Genomic DNA, 25,054 nt, shown 5'->3' on the forward strand with positions numbered 1-25,054 from the left:
TCACTGTGACCATGAGGAAGCAGCAGGTGACTTTGCAGCATGGCTGGCCACGAACCTGGCCCCATTCCTTCCCATCACTGCTGACCCTAGAGTGGCCAGTGTTGATCTGCACTTTTATGGCAACAGGCAGCAAAAAGCTAAGTGTGACTTTTTTTTCCTTTGGTTTTATAAATTCGGAAACCACTATGAAGAAAAACACAAACTTTAAATTTGAATAATTTATTCTAACAAAAGTATAAAATACAGAAAATGAAATATTTCTGAGATTAGAGTTCCCCGCCTGCAGAATTCAGTTTTTAGCACCTTTGAAAAGAAAGAGTTAAGACAGCTGGCCATACAGGCTCCAGAACTACCCACAGAGACTTACAGTGTGCGGTTCCTATACAACACAGTCATTTGGTTTATTTCTCTACATTTTGAGAGTGCCACAAAACATCTAGAGAGGAAAAAGGTGTCACTGAATTCATGGTTGGTAGTTAGAAGATGGAACAGAAATGCTGAAACAAGAGGGTGACAGGCTTGGCGAGGAGGTCAAATGGACAGTCCGAAGGTGCTGACGATGCAGTACATGGTCTTGTTCTCCCATCGCACGGTGCAGCTCCCTGGAGAGACAGATTGACACCGAAGATGAGAAAACACGCAGACAGATGTTCTGATTCCTCACACCAAGACTAATACTCAAGAAACCACTTCTTTATGGTATACAAATAAAAAAGGCTGGCAAGTCTTCATAAAATATTGGGTAATGCTTATAGAGATACATGTGAAGACCTGAGACATCAAAGCACCTGTTTCATAAAACAATGCTTTTAATTACATGTATCTAAACGTAGCCTGAGGAAGCACTTGAAAAGCTTTAAGAAATATGCAACATGATAAGACTTGATAGATGAAAATTATACACACCGTCTGTATTACTGTCCCAGAAGCAGGAACTTGCTGTGTGTAATCCAGCTCCATTCTTCTGCATAATTACACAGGTCACTTAAACAGGAACATCAGAAAAATGTTAGCAACAAACATTTTGCTTTGCCTGTTTTTAACATAGGTATATCAATCCCACGGTTGACATTTACCATAGGGGTACTGCTGGAAAATAAAGCAGGTGAAACTCTTAAAAGACAGGTGTAGGCAAGGGCGTTGAGAATAGAACCTCAGTGGCATGTTTAATAATACCGAGACTCAACATGGGATATCAAATTAAAAAGCTGCTGTATCTCAACAGAAACAACCAACAGAGTGAAGAGACAACCTATAGAATAGAAAGAAATTTCTCCAGCTATACCTCCAACAAAGGACTAACATGAAGAATATATATATATATATATATATTCAAAAAATTTAGGCCCCCAAAATAAGACTGAATCAAAAAAAAAAGGGCAACCAAATGAAAGACACTTCTCAGAAGTAGGGACGGCCTGAAAAAATGTTCAACTTTGCAGGCCATAACAGAAATGCAAATTCAAACAACACTAAGAGACTGCCTTATTCCAGAGTACCTACCATCAAGGAATCAAATAACATACGGTGGTGAGGCTGCAGGGGAGAAGGAACCTTTCTGCATTGTTGGTGGGAATGTAAACTAGGATGCCACTATGGAGATAGGTATGGAGATTCCTCAAAAAACTAAAATGAAGCTGGACATGGTAGCCTGTAATGCCAGCACTTGGGAGGCTGAGGCAGGAGGACTACTGTGAGTTTGAGGCCAGCCTAGGCTACATAGTGACTTAGGCCTACCTGCATTACAAGGCAAGACTGTACCTCAAAAATCAAAAAAAAAGCCTGGGATATAGTTCAGTGGTGCAGTGCCTGCTTAAGTGCAAGATCCTGAGTTCGATTTCTGGTACCAAAAAAAAAAAACATTAAAATAAAAACTAGAAGTTCCATTTGACCTAGGTATTGCTCTTCTAAGAATCTTCCCAAAAGAGTTAAACACATCATATTACAGTGGTTATATACATATCCATATTTATAGCAGCACAATTTATAATAGCTAAATCTTGAAAGTTGCCCCATACATCAACAGATGAATGGATAAAGAAAATGTGGTTATACACAACGGAGTACTGTCCTCCTATAAAGAAGGGAAAAAATGAGGCATCTGTAAGTAAAACCCATCTCAAGACCACATGTTAAGTGAAATTACACATGCAACTTTAAATATCACACAGTTTCTCATACATGAGAAACCCAAAATGTGCACAACAAAAACAGAAGGTTTTTAGGGAGAATAGTATTTAGGGAGATCTTTTTCAAATGGGAAAGGAACAAATGATGGAAAAGGAAAAGGGATTAAAATATAGAAACAACTTTTTCACATGGGAAGGGGAGTAAGAGTTGGAGGCAGAAGGGAAAGATGGGAAGAGAAGGGGACAAAAAAGAATCTATACATGTCATGTATTCCTCCACAATAAATGTAATCATTCTGTACTGCACACATGCACTAGTAGAAACACCCCCTGTGGTAGGGGTAGACTGCTTGGTCTCTCTCTACTAAATCACCTACTTCCCCTTTACCACTTCCTTGTTCTAAAAGGAAATTATTTCGTCCTTCAGTTATGCCAGCAGTCAAATAGGCCAAGTACGTGGCATTACATGCCATACAAGTAACCTATTCCTGGGAAGAACTTTTCAGAGGACAGGCACTAAATTGCCAAGTTGGCTCTCTTTCTGGTACTTCTGATCACACCCCTGATCAGTGTTTTTAGAAACCAGGGCTAAAGACACAAGAAACAAAAATGCATTACCAATGTACTTAAATGGTTTTCCCAGCTTGGTGAGTTGGCTTAGAGTCTGCTCTACTACATTTGTGGTCCACTGATTGACTTTGCTGTGCTGGTAAGCATTACCGCCAATGGCACTTTCTATGGCCTGGAAAACAGGAGCACAGGGGTCAAGGCAGAGAACAAACCAAACATCTGTCAGTCAGAAGCTGCAACGGCCGGCTGCGAGTTGCTGAAATAAAACTCACATAAGATGCACGTCTGTTCTTATTCCTCAGGAATCTTCTGCAAATATAGCCTTTGGTTAACATGTAATACCGTGTTTAAACAAGGAGTACGTTGGCTGAAAGATTAATTGTTACACAGATTTTGTCAAATGTATTTAACATTTTGATCCAGTTGAATTTAATGTTCACTGCTGCTATTAATATCTGGACATAAGCAAGTTTCTCTTAAAAGTATACGGGATCGGGGCTGGGGATTTAGCTCAGCGGCGTAAAGCGCCTGCCTTGTAAGCAGGCAGTCCTGAGTTCGGTTCCTGGTACTGATATAAAGGAAAAAGACAAAAAAAAAAAGTATACGGGATGTTTTTATCCAATACTAATATATATTAACACTGTATGTTAGCTGATTTTTTATTATTTATACAATTGACACTGTATAAATATACCCAAATAGTCATGTACTCAAGAGCTTTTTCTGGGAATATGGCTACCTAAGTACAGTTTTCACAACACTAAAGAACAGCCCTTTACATTCCGAAGCTTAGTTTGATGATTTTTTTTACTTCTGTGCCGGGTTCCCCTATGGCTGTTAAAGCCTGTGGCTCACTGTCCCTGTTCCTGCTCTGATTTCCACTGAGACTCCCCTCCTAGGACTCTCTGGGATCTTCCTGTCAGTTTCTCTTTTCACACTGATGCCAGTGGTCTCAATCCAAGCAGCTTGTTTCTCTACTCCATTCTAACCTGCTGTCCTGGATACCAGAAAACTGACCTTTTACAAGATATTTGACCTAAAATAAAAATAAAAACATTTTAAGGAACAAACCCTACAGAGAGCCACCCCAATTTCTACCTCCTAACTTTGCTACCTACCCTGAGATTTTATGTAGTGACAATGACATAGCTCCCTGTTCCTCTTCATCCTCTGCTATATCTGTTCCCTCCTGGCTGAATTATGCAAGTGGCCAGGGGCCCAGAGGTCCTGGTTTAGGGGACAAAGGTATTACTAGAGCTGGCCTTGTCAAAGAAGGGAGGTGGGGAGCCTTGCTCAAGCCAAATCTCTACCTCAGTCCTCTCTACGCACTTTTGAGTTTCACTTTTGCAGGGAGGAAAGAAAAGCTTCCTCCAGTTTTGGATCTTCCCAGATTAGGACTATCCAATACTTAAAATAGCTTGAGTACAGAATTAACCTGTGATGGGGGTGAGGCTGGCAGGGAGCTGCTCAACTGTGACATGTGTTAAAGTAACACTGTTGTGGCACCTCCTGTTTCCTCCTAGTTTGACAGTGTGTACGCAGGTTTTGATTGTGCTTGCTGCCTGGTAACCAAGTCAAACTTAAAATGAAAGCAACTGAGGCAAAACCAGATTCTAGTTTAAATCACACATCTTCCTGCTTCCCAGCTGTTCAAACAAAACATAACACTTTAAACACTAAAAGAAAACATAGACTTTGCTAAGCAACAACAAAAAGTGTCTGATGTTGAATAATGCATATAATAGAGGAGAAAATAATTTTCCTTTTGGATATTTTTCACCGAAATAGATTGTGGTTTTTTTTATTTTAATCCGTACTGGGGATCAAACTCATGACTGCGCGCTTGCAAGGCAGGTGCTTATGCCGCTGAGCTAAATCCCCAGCCCCTAGATTGTGGTTCTTTATCACTCTGTATTGTTAATATAAATCAATCCTAAATTACATAGGGAATCTCAAGTGATACCCTAAACATCAGATCATCTATTGACACTTGTTTTCAATATCTGTACTCACTCTTGGCTGGGCAAAGAAGCTGACTAGGAAAACCTCGGTTCATTTGTGCCCCGGAAACTCCTAGCTCTCTGCACCATTTGAGCAAGCTGCTTCCTTTGACTCCCCCACGGACTCCAAGGACACCCTTGCAAGGCTGCTGCATGTGCTGTCCACTGCCTAGAAGCTCTGTTCCCCTTTTCCAGTGTGTTCATTCTAAACAGGCTCAAACTCTGCTTCTAAGTGCTCTGACTGCTGCATGTTCTGTGACACTCAGCACAGCTTCCAGTGTATCTGTTAGGTCTGCTCTCCTCTCCCAGGATGTGTACTGCAGGGCACATCCCCTCCAGAGATATTTTCTGAATGAATGAATGAGCTAATCAACAAATCCCCTTTTGTCTCTCAGCCTCCTCTTCATCTGTGATCCATAACAGTGTGGATAGTTTAGGAATATAAGGAGGCCCATATCATCAGGCCTTGACTATCTGGATGTCATCAAAAGTTTTCTGTACTCTTCTTCATTAAACACTGGCAACATCTGTATGGTATGAGCCTTCTATGCTAAAAGCTTTATAGAATCTAGCTTTGGTAATGGTAATGTCAGATAAAATCTGCTGTCTGATTTAACATGTATTAATACAATCTGGGGGGTAATCTTACCAAAACAGTCATGAAGGGAAACTATCACTTGAAATGGCAAAACATACAAGGAATTGTTGAAACAATTTCAAAACAGTATTAATTCACATAGTATTTTCACTCATCTAAGCCATCAGACCCTTGAGCAGGCAATTCGCTTACCTCTTTTACAATGTTGCTTACTTCATCAACAACAAAAGCAGTCTGTAAGGAAGAAAATTAGGTTCAGTTTGATTTATCTATTAAAGCTCTTTGCAATGCACTGATAAATGCAAATATAGGTAAGAACATAACTTGGAAATTAAGATATTAGAAATCATCTATAGGTTGTTCACTTTACTGAGGAATGTACTACAAGGAGAATGAAATATTACATGACCCTGAGTACCGAAGAGCTCTAGGAGCAAGCCGCAAGGCAGTAGGACTAAAATGTGTATATAATTGAAAGAGTTTTTGTTTTGTTTAAATTACACTAGTCTAAAACTTCACTTTATACTATGTTCAATCTCCCCTGCCACTTCAACTGGCTGTTGGGGTCACTAAGCAATCTGGATGTTCAATGTATTACTCAAAGAAATTAATTGAAGCCGCTTAAGTATCTATTGTAAAGACTGCATTGTAATTGTTTCTTCCCGGATATAAACTGATTCAGAGGTACAAAACTTAAAGAGGTTGTTTTTTCTTTTTTAAAGCCACATTAGTCACAAAATTTACCATGATTAAACTATTCCTGGATGATGACCATTTGGAATTGGGAATTGAAATCATGCTAAGTGACTGTTTTATCACTAAGCTACATCCTCAGCCCTTTTAAGGTGGTATTTTGGGAAAAGGTCTCACTAAATTTCCCAGACTGGCCTTGAATTTGGCAATCCTCCTGCCTCAGCCTCTCAAGTAACTAGGAATATACGAATGTGGCATCGTGCTTGGCTCAGAAATTTTTTAATGCTGTCCTAATTCAAGACTGAGTAGCAGCTGATGAGGGAGGTTGGCTGTCAGTAGCAATCTACTGCCAGAAGCACAGTTTTTTCTGTTTTACATATGGTAGATTCAGACAGGTAAAGGTCATCCTGAAAATAACACTAGTTAGGCACTTGCCAAAGTGCTTCTTTATTGGAGAACAAGTTACTGCTGAGTCCTCAACTCTCCTTAGCTCCGGACATATACCTTTAAGAAGGTAGCTTTTGGGGTCCTGGTGGAATAAAGGCCAGAAGCCCTGCTTTAGGTAGGGAGTTTAGGTAGGCTGCTGGCCACTGTGCCCCTAACCTCTTCTACTGAGTTCGTTTCTTAGAGGAACAAGCACTGGTTGTGCATTCCAACTCACTATACTCACAAGAAGCCATACTGGGAAACAAAACCAAATCACCAAGTTAATAAGAATGTACAATATCTTAGAGAGTAAATACTTTCTAGAAGTTTAAAGATCTAAGTGACCAGAGTGATCCTAACCCACAAATAATAGTCCTGTATTACCTTCCACCTGGTTAAAGTACCAAAACGGTACAGGGATATTTTAGTGTAAAGTAAAGCAGACTGAAAACACAGTTTCAACTTCCACAAGAATAAACCGAGAGTAGAATACCCATGAAATCTTGATTAATGCAGAAAAGGCAGAGTTGAAAGGCTGGTAGGAGGACTGGGACAATCTAGCAGAAGCCGGTTATGGCCCCTCCCTCCCTCCCAGGGCTTACATCTTGTTTAAAACAGACCACTCCGTTCAACCCCTTTGTTTTACCAGCCGGTCGTTTCTATCTGGAGTAAGGAATCACTTAATCACCTCCCTGATGCAAGCCTGAATTAGAATGCACTATGAAGAGCTTCCTCTTCTTTGGCTGTTTCCTTTCCAAAAAGTTTTACTAGATGTTAGTGTAATACAAGTCATTCTCCAATCTTAAGGGGGCCCACTTTTCCTTTGGTAGCTGCCTCTGAACCACGTCTTGTCAGACATACTTGATTGCTATGAGCATTCAAACACTGGTGACACTGCTATAGAAACTTTGTGTTAGGAAATTAGGTGAAAACTGAAATTAGCGTCAGGCTTTAAATCCTATTTTTTTCCCTCAAAATACTCCTGGTTGAAATAATTTTCAAAAACGGTAACTATTAAACCTTAACGAATTGTTTTATAGTTCTTATTTCTAACAGGCCACAAAGTACACAGTTCTACTTGAATTTCAAAAAGATTACTGAGGAAAGAAAAACACGAGCAGCTTTTCTGAGCAGCCGTGCCATCTGAGCTCTAGTTTCTGAATGCTTGTCAGCCTGAAGGAAAAGCCATTTTAACAGCGCCCCGTTACAATGAGCACCTTCTGCTTGGCAAATAACTGTGCCTTTCGGACAGTAACACTCCTCCCCACCCCCATTAGAATTAACAATCTTAAGAACATCTCAAACTGAAATGAAATGTACACATTCGTGGTGGCCAGGGTGGGAGTGGGCGCGGCACTCCAGGACACGGTGCGGCACTGAAGACAAAGGCAGGTTCTGCCATTGCGCGCCTGCATTTGGCATACAGCCTGGACGGCAGAGCCCGAGAGAACGCACTAGGAGACGGTCCTGTACGCCCATTTCACGCGTGCAAGCTGCTCCGGACTCGGCGTTAAGTGAGGCTCCAGTTTCCCAGTCCCTGGACGTGGGGCACCTCGGGGGCCGGACTGGGGTCCGCACCCCGGGATAAAGGGCAGAGTGATGTCATTTTCCCGGCGGACGCAGCGGGCCGTGGGGCTGGGTCGGGGGCGAGGCTCCCCGGAACCGCGAGCCCAGGCGCTCTCTCCGCCCCGTCCCGGACAGGGGTGGAGGCCAGGCCCCGGGCTGGGGAACGCCGCGGAGCCCAGGAGAGCTGTGGGGGACAGGGGTGCCGAGGCGCCTTAGTCCCTGGCCGGGGACTCTGCGGCCGATCACCCGCGCAAGGAAGCAGCCAGGGGCACCCCAGAGTGCCGCGCCCGCGCGTCCGGAGGTCTCGGTCTCCACCCCCCGTTGCCGCCGAGCAGTTACCTCCTCAGAACCCTGGAAGTCTTCCATCTTGCCCCAGCCCGTCGCCTCTGCCGCCGGAGTAGAGCGGACTGAGCAGGCGCGCTCAGGCCCCGCCCCCTAAAAGCGCCCCGCCCACCATCAGGCCACGCCCTCAACACGTCCAAGGCGCCGCCCCTCGGTGTGCATCTTGTCTCAGCGGCCGAAGGCGGGGCCTGCGATGCACCCCGAATGGGCGGCTCCTCCAGTCCTCTGGAACCGTGAGGGTAACCAAGGGGCTGTCTCAACTGCAGGCCCTCAGAGTGAACAAAAGTACACCAGGCCTGGGCAAATAGCGTCAGCCTGTCCCTCCCTCCAGCTCGTACTGTGTGGAGCAACTAGAGCTTTCAGAGGGCTCGGGCAGCTACCGACCAATTATAAAGTGACTTCTGAAGGAAAGGCGCAATGAGAAATACTGACTGCAGTCCCCTTGGTGGTCCAGGATTAGGATGTGTACTTTAGCTGTCCGAACGCAACTTTGAAGAGAGAAATTTCTGTATACAGTAAATGAACAGTTTTCCTTAAAGCATCTTGTAAAAATTTTTCGTAGGGTGTATAAGATGCAGCACACTCTCTGGCTTTTTTAACTGGAGTGAAACAGACAGAGACTTGTATTCAGAGGTCTTTGGGGAGAATGAGCAATTATACTGCGTCCTGTAGACTTATCCATGAAGACTGAGAGAATATACCTGTTTGTATGTATGCTGTGTTTGGAATGTACTTTTTCCATGCGCTTGAAGTTGAACTGTCGACTCCTTGCCTTTCCAAAGCCGCGCAGCTGGCTGGAACCTATTGCTTATCCTCTTGGGAAGAGCTGATGGTAAGGATCCTAGGGGCTTGGTAGACTGAGCTTCATACTCCAGTCAGTGCCATCAGCAGCTCTTGTTCCTACACTCCAGGCTGCTGGCTCTAGCTCAAGGTTGGTATCTCTCACTTAGGTTGTGATGACAGCTGATCCACAATTTTACCTGGGCTCTGTGGAGGAAATCTCACCTTCCCAGGACACTTCCTTCTCTGTCTCATTCTGCCTTGCCATGGATCAATAATCCCAACACTGTTAGTCTATAGACTTGTTCCTTGAGGTCTCAGATAACTTTAACAGATCTTAACATCTCCTTTACTGATCTCTCCATCTAAGCAGTCCCGCCTCCTTATTTTCTGCTCCTGCATCTTGTGCTTTTCCTTCCTAGCATTCTTCTCAGTAGGGAAGGATGTATTTATGGTGACTTACGTGTGTGTATGTGTGTGTAGTATCTCTCCATCTAGACTAAATTCCTTGCAGGCAGTAAGGAACTTATTGTGTGTGGACCACAGTAGCCACACAATTAAAGTTTATTGAATGGAAGAATGAATGATTTCCCCAGGGTTGTTAGCTCTGTCCCAGACCCAAATGGAGACCAGACAGTGGGATGCCTCCTTGGGGACACAGACTTGCCAGAGGAGGGCAGAGTAGACCCAGACCTTGTGCCCTAGACTGAGGGCAAGCTGGTTGGTCTCCCACATCTGGTCTCTTGCTCCTCAGATTCTGAATTTTAAGCTCTTATTACCTGACATCAGCTCACCAGTGTTTCAGTCTTGCATCTGAGTCTACACAGGACTCTAATTCTAACGTTGCTTTGTCTTTTTGCCATTCCTAACTTTAGCTGAGGCCCTCTTTTAGGTGACCCTCCCTGCCTACCTGATTCCAAGTCCTCAACTCCACCATGATCCTGAGCAAAACAAAGCCCTTTGGACTCTCTTCTAAATTTCTTCTACTTTGAGTTCCCCTAGCTAAGTTTCTTAAATTATGTGTCAAGCAAAGTCAGTAGGTACTGAGAGATCACCTGCAGTTAAAGAGTGTGACTTTTGGGACAACCTTTTTATTTCCTTCACCGTCTTTTAGAAACTTTCTAATTCAAATGAATTTCCTAAATAGTGGGTGTAATCATACATTATGTATGCATATGTCTTAAGTAATATTGTAAAAAAGATCCCTAGCAGTACATAAATCAACAGAAAACATGTAAGTGTGCCTTTAATAAATTTTTACATGACTTCATAATAGGCATTGGGTACCACTTTCCAATTTTAGTTATCATAATAGGCATTGGGTACCACTTTCCAATTTTAGTTACCACTTTCCAAATTTAGTTACCCAAATTTAGTTATCAAAGTTATCAAAGTTTAGTTATCACACTGACTGGTCCAATTATTTAAATATGGAATGACCCAAAATTGCATTTTCCATTAATTTCTATAAGGTTATATAGCAGGAAATACAGAAATGACAGTTTTATCAAATTTATTCATCGACTGGTTGGAATGATACCTGCTTGAGAGCTGCTCAGGCTGATCAGTATGTAAACAAACGTGCTGCCAAGTCACACTCGGGGAAACTGTTAAGTGGTTAAATGACACGGTGTTAGCCATTTTTTAACCTTCCCAATAAATGGGTGAGTTAGTATGTTTATCTTCTGAACTTTTTGTTCTCTTTCTCAAAACATTTCCTTCCCCAAGTGTGGTGGCACATGCCTGTAATCACAGTACCTGGGAGGCTGAGGCAGGAGGATTGCTGTGAGTTCAAGGCCAGCCTGAACTACATAGAGAGACCCCGTCTCAAAAAAAATAAAATAAATAATAATAACATCTCCTTTGTGTCAGGCTCCAGACTGCACTGCACAGTTGACTAAGACATGGTTTTTATGGAATATTTTAAAGCCCTGATTTCTGTTAGTGGGAGGACTTGAATTCTCTAGGCTTCTGTGAGGTTGTCACACACATCACATAATGTGACAGTACAGAGATGTGGTATCACATTCCGCTCAATCGATAGTGCTGAGGAATTTAAATCTGCGTGGCATCTGGCAGTGCTAAGCTGCTGTTTCCAGCACCTCCATCTTCTAAGAATGGGTGTCCGTCAGGAGCACCGCGGCATAAACACAGTGACTCGCTCTGCTAGTCCATTACACTTCAGAATATGCTTAGTTTCCATGAGGCCGTTCTGTGGAGTGAGGTGAGTGTGTTTTCCAATTTAGGGGCTAGTCACAGATTAGCAAGTGGTGTGTGCGGCCGCCCTTCTTCCTCTGAGTTAAGTCTCTTAAATACCAGTTCTGGGCCTGGGGTAGTAGTTCTATGGTAGAGCACTTACCTACCATGTGCAAGGCCCAGGATTCGATCTTCAGCACCGATGACAGCAAAAACACCTCTGTTGAAATAGGGACTGGAGTTGCCGGTGGCTTTGTTTAGTAAATGTAGCTGAATAGTGAGTGATAGTGATCAATAAATTGTCATGTCAACAAGTAATTCTCATAATACTTGAGTGCTATTCTGCCGTTCATGATCTGCAGCCCCTCCCAACCCAAATGCTGTGGATGTTCGATAGTTTGCTTCCTTTTCCTGTGCCTCGGAGTTTGTTGCTGAGATGTCCTGTAGAGTTGAATTGCATCAAGAAAGAGGAGAAAGGAGGGAAGAGCAATGTAGAGACACCCAAATCTGAGAAATGGAATGGAATGGGAAAGAAAATAAACTTCTGGCTGACCCATCTAAAGTGAGAATCCTGTGCTGAGAAATTGCAGGTAAGATTAGCTAAGAAACACCTCTGTTTGGGTCTGGTATGCAGGTAGGAGGCGCCAGCACGCTGTGCTGAAATGCTTCTGTCTGTGTGCTACTGAAGGGAGTGCACAATCGCCTCTGTACTATCCATTGTGCTGACTGCGTGGCCCCTTCCTGAGGCACCTCTCCCCAAGATCCCCCAGCAAAAGCCTAACCCGTGCCACAGGAGGGGATTCCAGCTCCGACATTTATCTTTCCTGGCCTATATTCGCAATAGAGTAGTCATTAGATTGTTTCATTATCTGTTCTGTGTGTAGGAAAAAAGATACAGTCTGTCAGTCAGAATAAACGAAGTTAGCTTCGGAAACAATTCAGAGGTTGATGACAGCAAAGATGATGTGTCACCAGGACGTGCTATGGCTCTGCCCAGGTCTTCCTTGTGCTGGGAGTGATGGCGCGGTCCCTCTGGGGTTATCAAGGGAGAGGGTTTGTGACCTGAGTACTGGCTAAGCAGATGCTCCTCCGGAGGGGCATGTGCCACCTCTGTACACGTTACATCAACCAGAGCAAGTCTTTGGCCACAACTGAGTTAACAGGACCGGGACACTGAGGGCATGGGGTCCTGCTGCCCGCCACACACTGTGAGCTGAAGCTTTGCATCTTGGTGGTTCTCAGGCCAGTCACCGCCCCAGCTGTCCTGCCCTTTCGGGCACAGCTCCCAAGCCTCTGAGAGCTTTCAGATTTAATCTTTCATGCTCAATTTCAACAGCCAGTTACATTCTCTCCTGCCAACTCCTTGACCTGTCTTCTGTAGCCCAAAGCCTTAGATTGTTGTTCTCCAAACTTCTTTAACTATTCCCCTGTAGCACAAATAATTTTTGAACATGTATCCCAAAGGCGTGTTTATTTTTAAGTGATACAGTCAACTATAAATCCATTTATTTAACATTAGTAAAGTTTTAGCTTTTGAAAAATAAATGAAAAGAGAAGTTCGAACATGTTCTTAGTATTATCTCACTGTTATGGACTAAGTTATGTCACCCCCAAAATTCATATGTTTGAGTCAGGTGTGGTGGTGCATACCTGTAATCTCAGCATTTGCGGGAGCGTTGCTGTGAGTTCAAGGCTAAGCAGATGTTTGATAGTTTCCTTCCTTTTCCTGTGCCTAGGAGTTTGTTACTGAGATATTCTGTGGAATTGTATTAAGTCAAGGAAGAGGAGAAAGAAGGGAAGAGAGAGACCTTGTCTCAAAAAACAAATAAACCAAAAAAATCATATGTTCACACTTTAGAATGTGACTTTATTTGCAGATAGGATCTTTAATAAGATGACTTAATGAAACTAAGTCAAATGCTCAGACCTGACACCAAAATGACCTGTGTCCTTTTAAGAAGAGAAGTTTAGGACATAGATGACCCATGAAGCCATCTATGTTTTACATAGATAGATACAGATATAGATGGAGATAGATATATTGATATAGATATATCTGTCTACCTGGCAGAAGGATCATATCCTCAATATATAAAGAACTTCTACAATCAATAAGAGAAAGGTAGATGACCCAGTTGAAAAATACAGGTGAAAACCTTGAACAACCTCACATAAAAGTAAATATCTAAATGGCTGAAAAAGATATAAAGTGATACTCAGATTGCTTACATACCTTAAACATCATGGAAATGCACATTAAAACCATAATGTGAGACTACTACATACCCTTCTGAATGGATATGAAAAGAAAGATATTATCAAGTGTTGATGAGGATATGGAGCTACCAGACCCTGTTGCTGGTATGAGTGTGAATTAAGATAACCACTTTGGAAAACTTCTTGGCAGTATCTAACATGGAACATATTTCTCTGATCCAGAGCTTCTACTCCTAGACATGTAAGCAACAGGGATGTGACAAAATTCATTGATGTGACTTGAGCCATTCATGAGGACAGAGCCCTCATAGTCTAATGACTTCTTAAAGATCACACTTTTTCATATTGTTATACAATGTCAATTAAATTTTTAACATGAGTTTGGGAAGGGACATTCAAACCTCAATACAGTGCTTATGATTTGTATAATTTCCTGTATGCATGCTCAGAAAATTTACCCCAAGAAAGTTCATGCTAGCCTCATTATGAACTGGCTGTGTATTAGCTGGTTCTGTAGTCATGTACATTTGCGGTCAATGTGAAACCTCTCACACGAAGAAAACACGCTGGCCTGAGGGGCGGGGTATTCTTGGAAAGGGCGAAACATTTCATCAGATCAATTGAGTCTTTCCTCCAGCTGACAGCGTAAAATGTTGGCCTACAGTAGCACTTTGGTGTGGTTTGGGGGTTGCTATTAAAGCTCTTTGGTTGACCACGTGGATGCTCTGCCTCAGCCTGTGACGAAAGGAAAGAGAAACAGATCAGTCAGTCTAAGAAGAGTCGGCTTCCTCATCCCATGAGCTGGTTCCTGGCCTCCTGTCTGGAAGCAGATAAAGGTAAGATAAGGATCCACATCTATACAGGAGCAAGTCATTTGGGGTTGGGGTGGACAGAGCCTACAGTTACTGTAATATTCCTTCAATGGATGACATTGAAAATGTGGGAAACAAAAACAGTAATAAATCAGATGGCAGATGATTTGTAATTTTATTGAATCATATAAAATGGAATAATAGGGCTGGGGATTTAGCTCAGTAGCTTAAGTGTCTGCCTAACAAGCATGAGATTGTGAGTTCAATCCCCGGTACCAAAAATTAAAATAAAATAAAATGGAATAATGATATAAATGCAATAGAAGAAATAGCTTCAGAACTAGATAAAATACAAAATAGAAAACTGTCCCAAAGCTACACTGTGAATTTTTATTTAAGTGGTAAAATGTTACTTGCTTTTTTATTTTGGCTTATAAATATACAATGCCAGGTATATAACCCAGTGGCACCATACCTGTCTGGCAAATGCAAGGTCCTGAGTTCAGTTCCCAGTACCAAATAAATAAATAAATTTTTATGCATACAGTTTATTACTGTTTGTTTCAAATCAACTTCAGATTGTTTTTATCACCCATAATCTCTAGTGTGGTTCCAACTGTAGTCCATGTGCTGCCGAAGCGAGCACTGTAATCTCTCATTTGGAAATGGAACATAAATATAATTCTAGAATAAAGAAGTTCATTAACCAAGTGTAATGGTACACAGCTGTTAGCCTAGCACGTTGGGAGGCAGAAGTAGGAGGCCTGAAAGTCTGAGCCCAGACTGGACAACTTAGCAATTTAAGTAAAATTTTATAAAAGGAGCAGGGCGAGGTGGGAGGGGGATGTAGCTCAGTGCAAAGGCCCTGTGTTCAGTCCCCAGCAACCCTCCTCCCAGATCTGGTAAGTGAGGGACTTTCAGGGCAAAATGCACAGTAGGTATTAAAGGTATATTAAGAAGTTAGAAATGATGCAGGAAAAATTACTCAGCCAAGAGAGTGGGAGGTTTTAACTTCTGAACTTATCTGCCTACTTGAAGCGTCACAATTCAGAGTTACACATACAGTCCCAGGCTACGGTGTGACTTCAGGTAAACTTTGGAAACTGCTCCAGGCTCTCTTCTTTCCCAGGGTGAGCGTGCTTCATAAAGATGCAATGAAGATCAGTTGAAAATAACGTATGTAGTTGGCTTAGGCTAAGTGCTAAATAAATAATAGCTGTTGGTACAACAAAAACTGTTATGAGTAGTAGCCATAGTAACAGTTCTCACCTCTTAGTCCCTCTGTATAGAAGTTGGGTTTAAGCCGTGCAAATAATGGATCTGTATTTCACCTTTTAAAATTATGATTTAAAATTTTTCTACTTTAAAAAAATAAAATAAATATTTGATTCTAAAATAGCATTTTGGGGGTACATAGGGGTGAGGTGGGGTTGGAAATAAGAATTACTGGAATGAGAAAGATTTCAGAGTCATCAGTGAACAGCAGAGATTTTTGTCCTCTCTCAGGCCGGCTTTGGCTTGCAAAGATTTAATCCCATCTTCAGTTTGTAAGTACATAACTTTCAAGGTCTTTTTAAAGACAGGACTCTAAGGGACTGGGAATATAGCTCAGGGCCACAGGGCCTGTCTGGCACGACATGGTCCTGAGTTTGGTTCTTGGTACAAAAAAAAAAAAGACCACAGGACGCTGAACCAGAGACAGGGCTTTCGAGAAGAGCGGTGCAAGTGAGAAATCCTAAAGCTTGGAGTTTACTGGTTTCCCGGAAAGTCTACTGACTAAGACAAGAGGGGCCAGGAATCCCTAAGCCCGCGTCCGTTTTGCGTCAGACTTTCTGGTGCATGCACACGCTACCTTCCCACTGTGCCAGGCAGCCTGAAGCCTGTAACCAGGAGCCTGGTGGAGGTCAGAACACAGACAAAGCTGCTCTTTGTTCAACCCCTCCCTCCGGTGGGCCTGCGTTCTCAGGCCTGCTGTCAGGAAAGAAATTAGAGATAAGATGAGAGAGAGAGAGAGACAGAGAGAGAGAGAGAGACAGAGAGAGAGAGACAGAGAGACACACAGAGAGAGACAGAGAGAGAGAGACAGAGAAAGAGGGAGAGGGAGAGAGAGAGAGAAACAGAGACAGAGACAGAGATAGACAAAGAGACAGAGACAGACAGAGAGAGAGAAAAAGAGAGGGGGAGATAGAGACAGAGAGAGAGAGACAGAAAGAGAGAGACAGAGAGAGAGACAGAGAGAGACAGAGAGAGAGAAAGAGAAAGAGAGAGAGAGTGAGCAGGTGAGGCGCCAGGTCGCTTTGGTGACTCAGCTTTTCCCCTGAATCCTGCGCACAGAGCCCTGTCTGTCTGTCTGTCTGTGTGGGGGCTGAAGCTGCAGAGCTTCCCCAGGAAGCAGCTGCGGTACGGCGGTGGGCGGAGGCCCCAGATGGCTGCTCCATGGTGGGGCAGCTCTGTTTCCCCCGAAAGCCAGCGGAGGTGACAATCTCGTCAGAGCTGCTGGCCCGGCTGCTGCTGCCTTTGATCTGAGACCACCCGAGATAACGCCTAACTGATGGAAGAATAAGAACCTGCCTGTGTGTACAGAGCATTTCCCTTGGCCAGCTTCCTCTTTCCTCTCTGGCTTCGCATTTCCTTTTGATTAGTGTGTGCCCCCGTTTTTAATAGTGTATGTTTTCAGCGTGTGATAAACTCACTCCTAGTGGGAAATGGTCCCTGTGCTTGTCACGTCTTGATCCTTTCCACTCCCTCTTCACCTCCCTGTCCTCTCCTCTTCTCCTGCTGCCAGGGCTCCTTTCATTCCCTGAGCTTTCCTTTTTTTTATCATTTGTATTTTAATTTGCCCTTTAAATTGTACCTTGAGTTTCTCATATAAGATAAACCAGGTGATATTTAACCTTGCGGGTCTGATTGATTTCACTTAGCGCTGTGGTCTCAGGGTGAAGTCATTTCCCTGCAAGTGACTCAAGTTTATCCTTCTTTATGGCTGAGCAGTACTCCACTGTGTATACACACCTCATTTCTTTACCAGATTTGAAGGCCAAAATCCAGGTTCCCTGCTAGGGAGAGGAAAATAAGCACTGTTTCAAGCTTCCAAAGCAGGACTGAGTGCAGTCCCATGCCACACATAATGACCAGAATGTGTTCTGGAAAATACACTGATAGGTGATTTGTCTGTGTGTGAACATCAGAGCACACATTTACTTGAACTGAAATGGCTATGACTTGACCATCACTAGGTGAGTTAACATGCAATGTACACACTTCTGTGTGCAGTCTGTTGATGGGCACATGGCTGCTTCCTCCTCTAGCAAAGCTGCCCCTGCTTCTGCCTCAGGAAGCCCTCCTGCTGCCACCAGCCTTGTCTGCCCTCCCCACATACGGGGAATCTTGCCCCCCTGTCTCGCTCCCCTGTCTACTCTCAGTAGTCCCGTGGGTTTGTACACTCATCCTACCACACTGTGACTTATTTGTGGACATGTCCTCTCTCTGGCTGGAATGTACACTCCTTGGAGAGATGGATCTCACCTGAGCTCATACTCTCAATGCCTGGCACGTGGGTGGTATTCAAAAGACCAGTGAGGAAAGCACGGTCACACAGATGCACCAGGATTGTGACGAGACTGTGTTTTTCTGAACACCCAAAGTCCCCGGGGATACAGTGTGATTGGACAAAGACAAAATAGAAATGTGGTACCCTCCCCTTGGCGGGTCCACTTTCCACCATGTCATTTACCTATGGGCAACCTTGGTCTGAAAATATGATATGGAAAATTCCAGAAATAAGCCGTTTATAAACTTCAAATAACCATTATTCTAATACATTATAACTGGTGTCTTATATTAGTTACTGTTGCGAGTCTTTGTGCCTGTTTGAACATACCTTGAGCTTTACTGTAAGTACGTATGTATAGGAGAAAACAGCATGGACAGACCTGCAGATTGTCAGGCCTCTACCCCCTGAAGACAAAGGGGGATGACCTTGGTAGTACCTAATTGAACCCGCCACCCGCACTGCCTGCATCCTGCTCAGTCCCAGAGAAGTGGCCTGCTGCCTTGCTCCTAAGTTTTGTTGGAGAGGAAACAGTGCTGTATAGAGAAGGAGCACTTGTGTCCTGGTTGCTTTGTGACAGCTATTGCTCTGAGGCTGTCCCTGAATGACTTAGTTCCTCCCCCAACAGCTTTGTGAAGCAAAGATCATTTTTTCCACTTCATATAGAAGGAAGGTGAGTCTCACAGAGACTAAGCAACTGGCCAGGAGGCATGTGGCAAAGTCTTGGACTTGGGGTGTGATCTCAAACTGGCTGACTCCAAAAGCAGGCTGGGGATGGGCTAGTTGGATGTGAGGTGCTTCTCTAGAGAATCACGTAAGTTTTCCTTCTGTGTGGCAGCCATTAAGTTTTGTCTGCTCTTAATCATTAAGTGGGGTTAGACTGACAGATGGAATAAACTATGGATGTAGATATAGGAAGAAGAAGGTTGAGAGCCTGGCCTCAAGGCTCAAGTGGGCAGGATGGAGCCCGACAGCAGGGTTTGGGACAAACAAAATGTAAGAATGTGCTTCTGATTTCCTGCACTAAAAAAGTTGAATGAAGAATGAATGATATTATAAATGCTATCCCATGAGTATAGATCTGGGAGATTTTATTGTTCAAAGCACAACATTGTGAATTTTTGCATGAGGTCATTAAAATACTAGAGATTCTAGGATTCTTTTCAAATTTGGAAATGACTCCACTGTTGTTACACTATTCTGAAGTAACAATTTTGCTCACTCCCTGACCATCCTACTTCTGGCTCTGCTTGACTTCCTGTCTCAATAAGTTTACGAGGCAATGTTCCCTGGGCTTCTCAATGCAAGCCAAATATCCGGCACCTCCTTGAGGCTGGGTGATGTGGGGGTGGGAGGTCACTGAAACCTGATGTCCTCACTAGAAGGAAACACTGAAACACAAGATAGGAAGCAGTCCAGGTCACCGCTGAGAAACTGCTACAAACTAGGAGGGGATTGAAGGTGAAGGGATGATTAATTTTGATTGTAAATAAAGGGATCCGACCCAGTAAGGACTAAGGGGCCAGTAGATCTGGCCCATTACGGAATAACAATAATAATGATGATCCTCTGAAGAATAATAGCTAACATTTACTGAGTGCCATTCATATGCTTGGCGCTGTGCTCTAAATCCTTGGTGAGTAGCAACATATTTAACAGATAGGAAATCAAGTCCCTGAAAACTCAGTCTTGCCCAGCACCTCAGTAGCCAGTGAGCTCCTCATGGGACAGATAGCCAGGCCCAAGTTCTGTCCCCTGACTGCCCTCAGGGAACAGGGAAGAGCACATGATGTGTTCAGGGAATGTTCCGGAATGAGTTCAATGTGGGCACGCTGAACATTTTGTGAGAACTGAGGATGGAGGTGAAGGAAAAGACTAGGCCAGATAGGTCAGGAATGTCAGGTTCAAACTGGGCTACTTCACTGAGAAGGAAGGAAGGTATTCCTGCTTTTTTTTTTTTTTTTTTTTTTTGTGGTAATGGGGATTGAACCCAGAGCCTTGCCATTGTTAGGCGAGCCTTCTGCTGCTGAGCTTCCCCCAGAGCCCCTGTAGTATTGCTCGGTGTACCCCTCTCCTTGCCGTGGAAGTGCCTTCTCCTTCCTTTTCCTCTAGCAGCTCCTGTCCTCTTCTAGACTCAGCTAGAGTCACCTTTGCCATGAAGACGTCCAGTCCTATCATGGTTGTCCTGTTCCTCAGCATCTGCTCCCCAGAGTCCCTGCTTTTCCTGCTGGCTGCATTTGGGTGTTTGTGTGCAAGTGCCTGAGTACAGTCAGCTCTGAACAGCTGCCTGTTGCACCATTTTGTGAAGATTAAAAATGTCCTCACACTTTGCTCTGTCATCTTACAATGCGTGAAGTACCAGCCTGCCAATATGTGATGACACATGGCAGAGTGCAAAGACCGTGCAAACCACCTCTCATAGCCTCCACAGGATTCTTTTACTGACTCTTCTATTTTAAAGCATCACATACAGTTAAAGTATTTGAGGGATGCTTTATGGATATATTCTCTATCCATATTTTAAAGAATATGTACAGTAACTCAATGATGGTTTTTTAAATTTCTTACAAGTATAAGTGGCCAGAAATCAAATCTATCCATTACTAAAAAAACCTTCTAAAATATTTTAAATAAATAAATTGCACCTGTCTTGGATAAGTAGATTATATGGCAAGAATAGTTTTAGCAAATTGTTTGAGTGACTTGGAAGGATTTTACAGAATAGAGTCTCCAAGTTGGCAGCTGACCTAAAATTTGCAACAATCAGATGTTAACTCAGTAGACACCAAGTGCCAGTACTGGTTGAAGAAGACTCAAAGATTCTGTTAAAATATTTTAAATAATTTGTATTGAAAAAGGAACTCTGAACTCAGTTATAACCTGGAAGTCAGACTTGAAATTTATTACTTAAGCAAACAAATGCACAGCCAAACTAAAGTTTCCAAATCCAGCACAACACAACTTAAAAAAATAACCAACAAGTCCTCTATTTCCCTCTGCTCCATTCTCCTACAAACCTAATAATACGTTATAATACGCTTGGAAGGTGCTTGGTAAACATTTACTGAATGATCAGATGGAAAGATCTGGCAAACAAACCAATTTCAGTTTCATGTAACTAGGAGTGAATAACCACGAGGGGGCGCTCAGCTCCCACTTCTTGAGAAGAACCTTTCCCACAGCGGGACCCTGCCCAAGGCTGGGGGTGATGCAGCATCCAGTGGTGTTTTAGAAGCTGATTTTTTTTGTGTGTGTCTTTTTCATTTTTTATCGGTACCAAGGATCGAACTCATGACCGCACACTTGCAAGGCAGGCGCTTATGCTGCTGAGCTAAATCCCCAGCCCACCAGTGGTGTTTTGTGATAGCTGGATCCTGTATTTCTGAGATGTGTGAGACTTACACACCTGAGGAGTATGCATTTGAAGATTCCCAGGTGGTCCCTGTGGAAACACCAGATGCTGTCATTATCAGCCAAGGAGTGTGCTGAATGTGGTCTTGCTTTCCTGAACAGTTGAAGGCCAGAGCCGGAGAGGGCAAGCAACTGCCACACAAAAAGCACAGTGCTCGCATCTGGTGTTTTGAGCCAAGTGCAAAAATCTTTACTAAAACTCTTGAGACCCAGCCAAACCAGACAGCTCTTGACACAACAGTATGTTCACTAGAGCAGAAGTAAGATGACAGCAAGAACGGCCGGGCAGGGCGATGCGGGTCTGTAATCCCAATATTCTAGGCGGGCTGAGGCAGGAAGATCACAAGTTTGAGTCCAGTCTGGGTAACTTGTGATCTAGTGGAAACTCTGTCCCAAAATTTAAAAAAAAAAAAAATTAAAGGGGTTGGGGAGGTAGCTTAGGCCCCAAGGTGGGCAGAGATGTCAGTCTCCAGGACAGAGCCCAGAACCCTGGTTGCTTTACAGTTTCCTGCCAGCTAGATAGGAAGCTGCTGGAGAGCCAGCACTTGAGAGTCATGGCCAGGAGTCTGGAGCCCAAGAAGTCCTCCTCTAGGCAACCTCTGTGACTGGGGTGAGTCGGGTATTTTAACTGCATCTCACAGTAAAGAAACTGACAGACATGGACTCCGTGAAGCTGGAACTCACTAGCCAGTGACCCAAGGATTGGATGGGGGAAAATTACATCTTTATTTTCATTCATCTTGATTAGAATTTAGCATTTCCTAGACTCAATAGGACCTGTAACTTGGTCTCCAAAAAACCCCCAGATATTTCCATACTACATTAATTGTAGATAGAACATCTCAAATATTTCTATGCCCATCACCACCTTGAAATTATTGTTGGGTCTATAGCCAGATCACCCTAAATGTGCCTATCTCATCTGAAATTATGGTTGGTAGGTATTAGAACACTCCTAGACCTTAATATTTCATGCATGAACAAATATACATTACTACTGTGTTACAATTAAAATTATACCTGCATAATGTTTCCCTTGTAACCTATGTATTTCATTTTATGCACTTAAACACATAAATTTCACCACACTACCAAAGATTAAGAGCCTTTGGTTATAGAGAATACCTTACCTATTAATCTCTTATTCATAGATTTGTTATGGATCATAATCTAATGTGGACCCTCTTGGAGCATGGCAAAGAAGTTTAGCTTCTAGAACATCAGAAGGACATCTTATTGCTGTGGGATTCACTAGATTTGCTATCAAAAATGACACTGTAGAAAGAATATTCAGTTCATTGTCCACATTCTCTTGGTGAAAGGATGTGTGCAAAAGCTATCAGCTCGTGCAAACAGAAACAAAGCCTGATGCTTTAATGGAGCCCATGAAAATGATTAAAGCTTATAAATAATTGATAGATTGAGGTTCTGATGCCACTTTATACTTTCCAAATTGATTACGGTTTTTTTTTGGTGTGTGGTACTGGGTCTTCACACTGATCAGCATCCCCAGCGCACATGTACCCTTTTTAAACTTTTGAGATGAATCTCACTAAGTTACTCAGGCTGGCCTTGTTCTGCCTCACCCTCCCAGAGTGCTGGGATTACAGGTGTGTGCCACCACACCTGACTTGATTTCATTTTCTTTCTTTTTTAGTTTTGACATTACTTGTAAAAATAATAGCTAGCAGTGGAGAATAACATTTCTCTAATGTATTTTCAATTACAGTGATGCAATCAGTCATGTCCATGTAATGACGTTTCAAGCCAGCAACGGGCTGCAAAGCAGCTTAGTGATCCCATAAGATTATAATGGACTGAAAAATTCTTTGCACATCACTCTTGTGTTTGTGGTGCTGCCAGTTATAGAAAAATGTAGCACATACAATTATGTATGGTTTATAATACTAATAAACAACATTTACTGATTTATGCACTTACTGTACTATGCTTTTGATCATTATTTTAGAGTGTTTTACTTATTTTTGCAAAGCTTAATATAAAACCTGTCATATTACTCTGGCAGCAGCCTCATCCATGTCTTTTTTTGGTGTGCCCAGATGGAACCCAAGGTCTTCTTGCTGAACGACATCCCCAGCCCTTATTTTTTATTTTAGGACAGAGTCTCACTGAGTGGCCCAGCCTGGCTCTGAACCTGTGATCTTCTGGTCTCAGTGTCCCCGAGTCCTGCACCTTTGGATTACACCATTTTTCTCTTGCAGCTGATCTGGTCTTGTGTTGTGTTCAGCACCACCCCGGGAGGAACAGGCTAAGCCGTACACACATTGTGTAGACTGCTTAGGTTTGTGGCATTTGGTCGGCGAGCTCTCCGATGCACAGTGGTGAAATCAGCTAATGATGCTTTCTCAGAACTTACCCCATCACTAAGTGACACACGATTGTATGTTAGACACAGATCTTCATACCCTGAACTTCTGAAGAGACAGAATTCACATTAGGAAAAATCCAAGTGTGAAACTTCTGAATATATAATATGTCTTATTCAATTAAATTTAAAACCTTACATTGTCACTGCAGCAGGAAATGCACATTTTGTTGTAGAAATTTTGTCTTTCTTTTGAAGTAACATTGCAGAGATACTCAACCCAGGAAAGATGACACTGCGTTTTCTTGTCTTTTCTACAGGTATCGAACCAACTGGCCCTTTGATTGTCATTTCTGCTGACCTGGAAACACTTTACAGGGAGATTAGCTTCCATAAGTCATTTATTTCCTTCTTCTTGCTATTTGTAAACTTCCTCAGGTTGGGGATTATTCTGCTTTGCAGAAATTATCTGCTTGGAGCCATGCATAATTTATAACAATCTCTGGCAAAACCTCAGAAAAAAGATATGCTCTTGTCTCAGGCGGATGTCAGAGGCTGTGGCAAAACCCAGTGAAAACACTCCCAGGCGCCAGTGGCTCCAGCAGAGGGACAGCCTCTGGAAGCCGTCTTCTCCAAGGACTATGACCCAGTTAGGAAAGAGAAAAGAGCTCCAAGCAGAGCACAGGCAACAGTGAAATCAGAGAGGGGCTCTTTAAAGAACGCAGCTGGACTCTGCGTGAACACTATCCTGCTGGACTGTGAAAAGCTTTCAACTTGGGTCCAAGCAAAGGGACAGGAAATGGCCCATGAAGTGAATCTGGATTCCCTCAAGGAGTTAGAGCGGGAAGTCATCCTGCAGGTCCTCTACCGAGATCGGACTGTGCGAAGCATAGAGGAGGAAAGGATACGGTAAGCTGCCCTGCTAATGGGTGCAGGTCTTTGGGGACTTGGGGTTCCCGCAGCCTGCCTGGAACCCTGGCTAACTGGTGCTTGCTTACTTGTTGCTGGTCACCCACTGCAGGGCTTCTGAACGAGGTCTCTGGGGTAGGCTTGTGAGCGGAGGTAGCTTTGCTATTGACCTGAACTTGAATTGCGGTAAGGACAAGGCTGCCCTCATTCCTCACTTCAAATGTTGCCTTTTGTAATGCTTGCTTCCCATCTGCTTTTCCGTTTGCCTCCTTCATGGAATGACTTCAAGCAGCACTTTTAGGCTTCTGGTTCTTCCCCCGAGGGAAAGACCTTGGATTTAGATTTTTTTCTACACATTATTTTTGGTTGCACCTGAAAACACAAAGAAAATGGCTTAGAAACAGCAGATCTGATGGAATCCATTGGTGACTTTTTACTTTGCTTGTTTTTGCTTCCCCCTTGGCTTTGAGGAAAGAGAGAGCACAAAACATGAACCTGCTTAGCCTGTTCCCGGACTGCTTTGTCAATA

General features: G+C 43.2%; 2 protein-coding genes across 4 annotated transcripts in view; one reads left to right on the top strand and one right to left on the bottom strand.

Moving 5' to 3' along the window:
- Positions 1-203: 203 nt before the first annotated feature.
- Dynlt1 (dynein light chain Tctex-type 1) lies at positions 204-8,422 on the bottom strand. Its single transcript, XM_003468441.5, has 5 exons — positions 8,322-8,422; positions 5,490-5,531; positions 2,748-2,871; positions 907-984; positions 204-602 (listed from the first exon to the last, which is right to left on the bottom strand). The coding sequence occupies exons 1-5, from the start codon at positions 8,346-8,348 to the stop codon at positions 532-534; spliced, it is 342 nt and encodes a 113-aa protein (XP_003468489.1). The 5' UTR covers positions 8,349-8,422; the 3' UTR covers positions 204-531.
- A 5,753-nt stretch (positions 8,423-14,175) lies between these two features.
- Positions 14,176-25,054, top strand: part of Sytl3 (synaptotagmin like 3) — a 78,499-nt gene continuing 67,620 nt past the window's right edge. Inside the window, exons 1-2 of one of the 3 annotated variants that reach the window (XR_010041904.1) lie at positions 14,176-14,353; positions 23,937-24,525. Coding sequence is in view for 2 of the 3 variants with exons in the window: in XM_063232960.1 (XP_063089030.1) it covers positions 24,416-24,525 (110 nt within the window). In the remaining variant the exon portion in view is untranslated. The remainder of the gene's footprint in view (positions 14,354-23,936; positions 24,526-25,054) is intronic. The other 2 variants (XM_063232960.1, XM_023564567.2) reach the window with 2 other exon arrangements.

This window comes from Cavia porcellus, unplaced genomic scaffold (genome assembly GCF_034190915.1).
Source record: "Cavia porcellus strain 051 isolate PalLab524CR breed Dunkin Hartley unplaced genomic scaffold, mCavPor4.1 scaffold_22, whole genome shotgun sequence".
NCBI classification, from domain to species: Eukaryota; Metazoa; Chordata; class Mammalia; order Rodentia; family Caviidae; genus Cavia; species Cavia porcellus.

What these genes read in the sequence shown, in the direction of transcription:
- Dynlt1 (XM_003468441.5), bottom strand. Translation starts at nt 8,348, where the DNA reads ATGGAAGACTTCCAGGGTTCTGAGGAG. An exon ending in AAAACCATTTAAGTACATTG is followed by an intron (nt 985 to 2,747) that starts GTAATGCATTTT and finishes TTCCTGTTTAAG; the next exon opens with TGACCTGTGTAATTATGCAG. An exon ending in CTGGGACAGTAATACAGACG is followed by an intron (nt 603 to 906) that starts GTGTGTATAATT and finishes CTGTCTCTCCAG; the next exon opens with GGAGCTGCACCGTGCGATGG.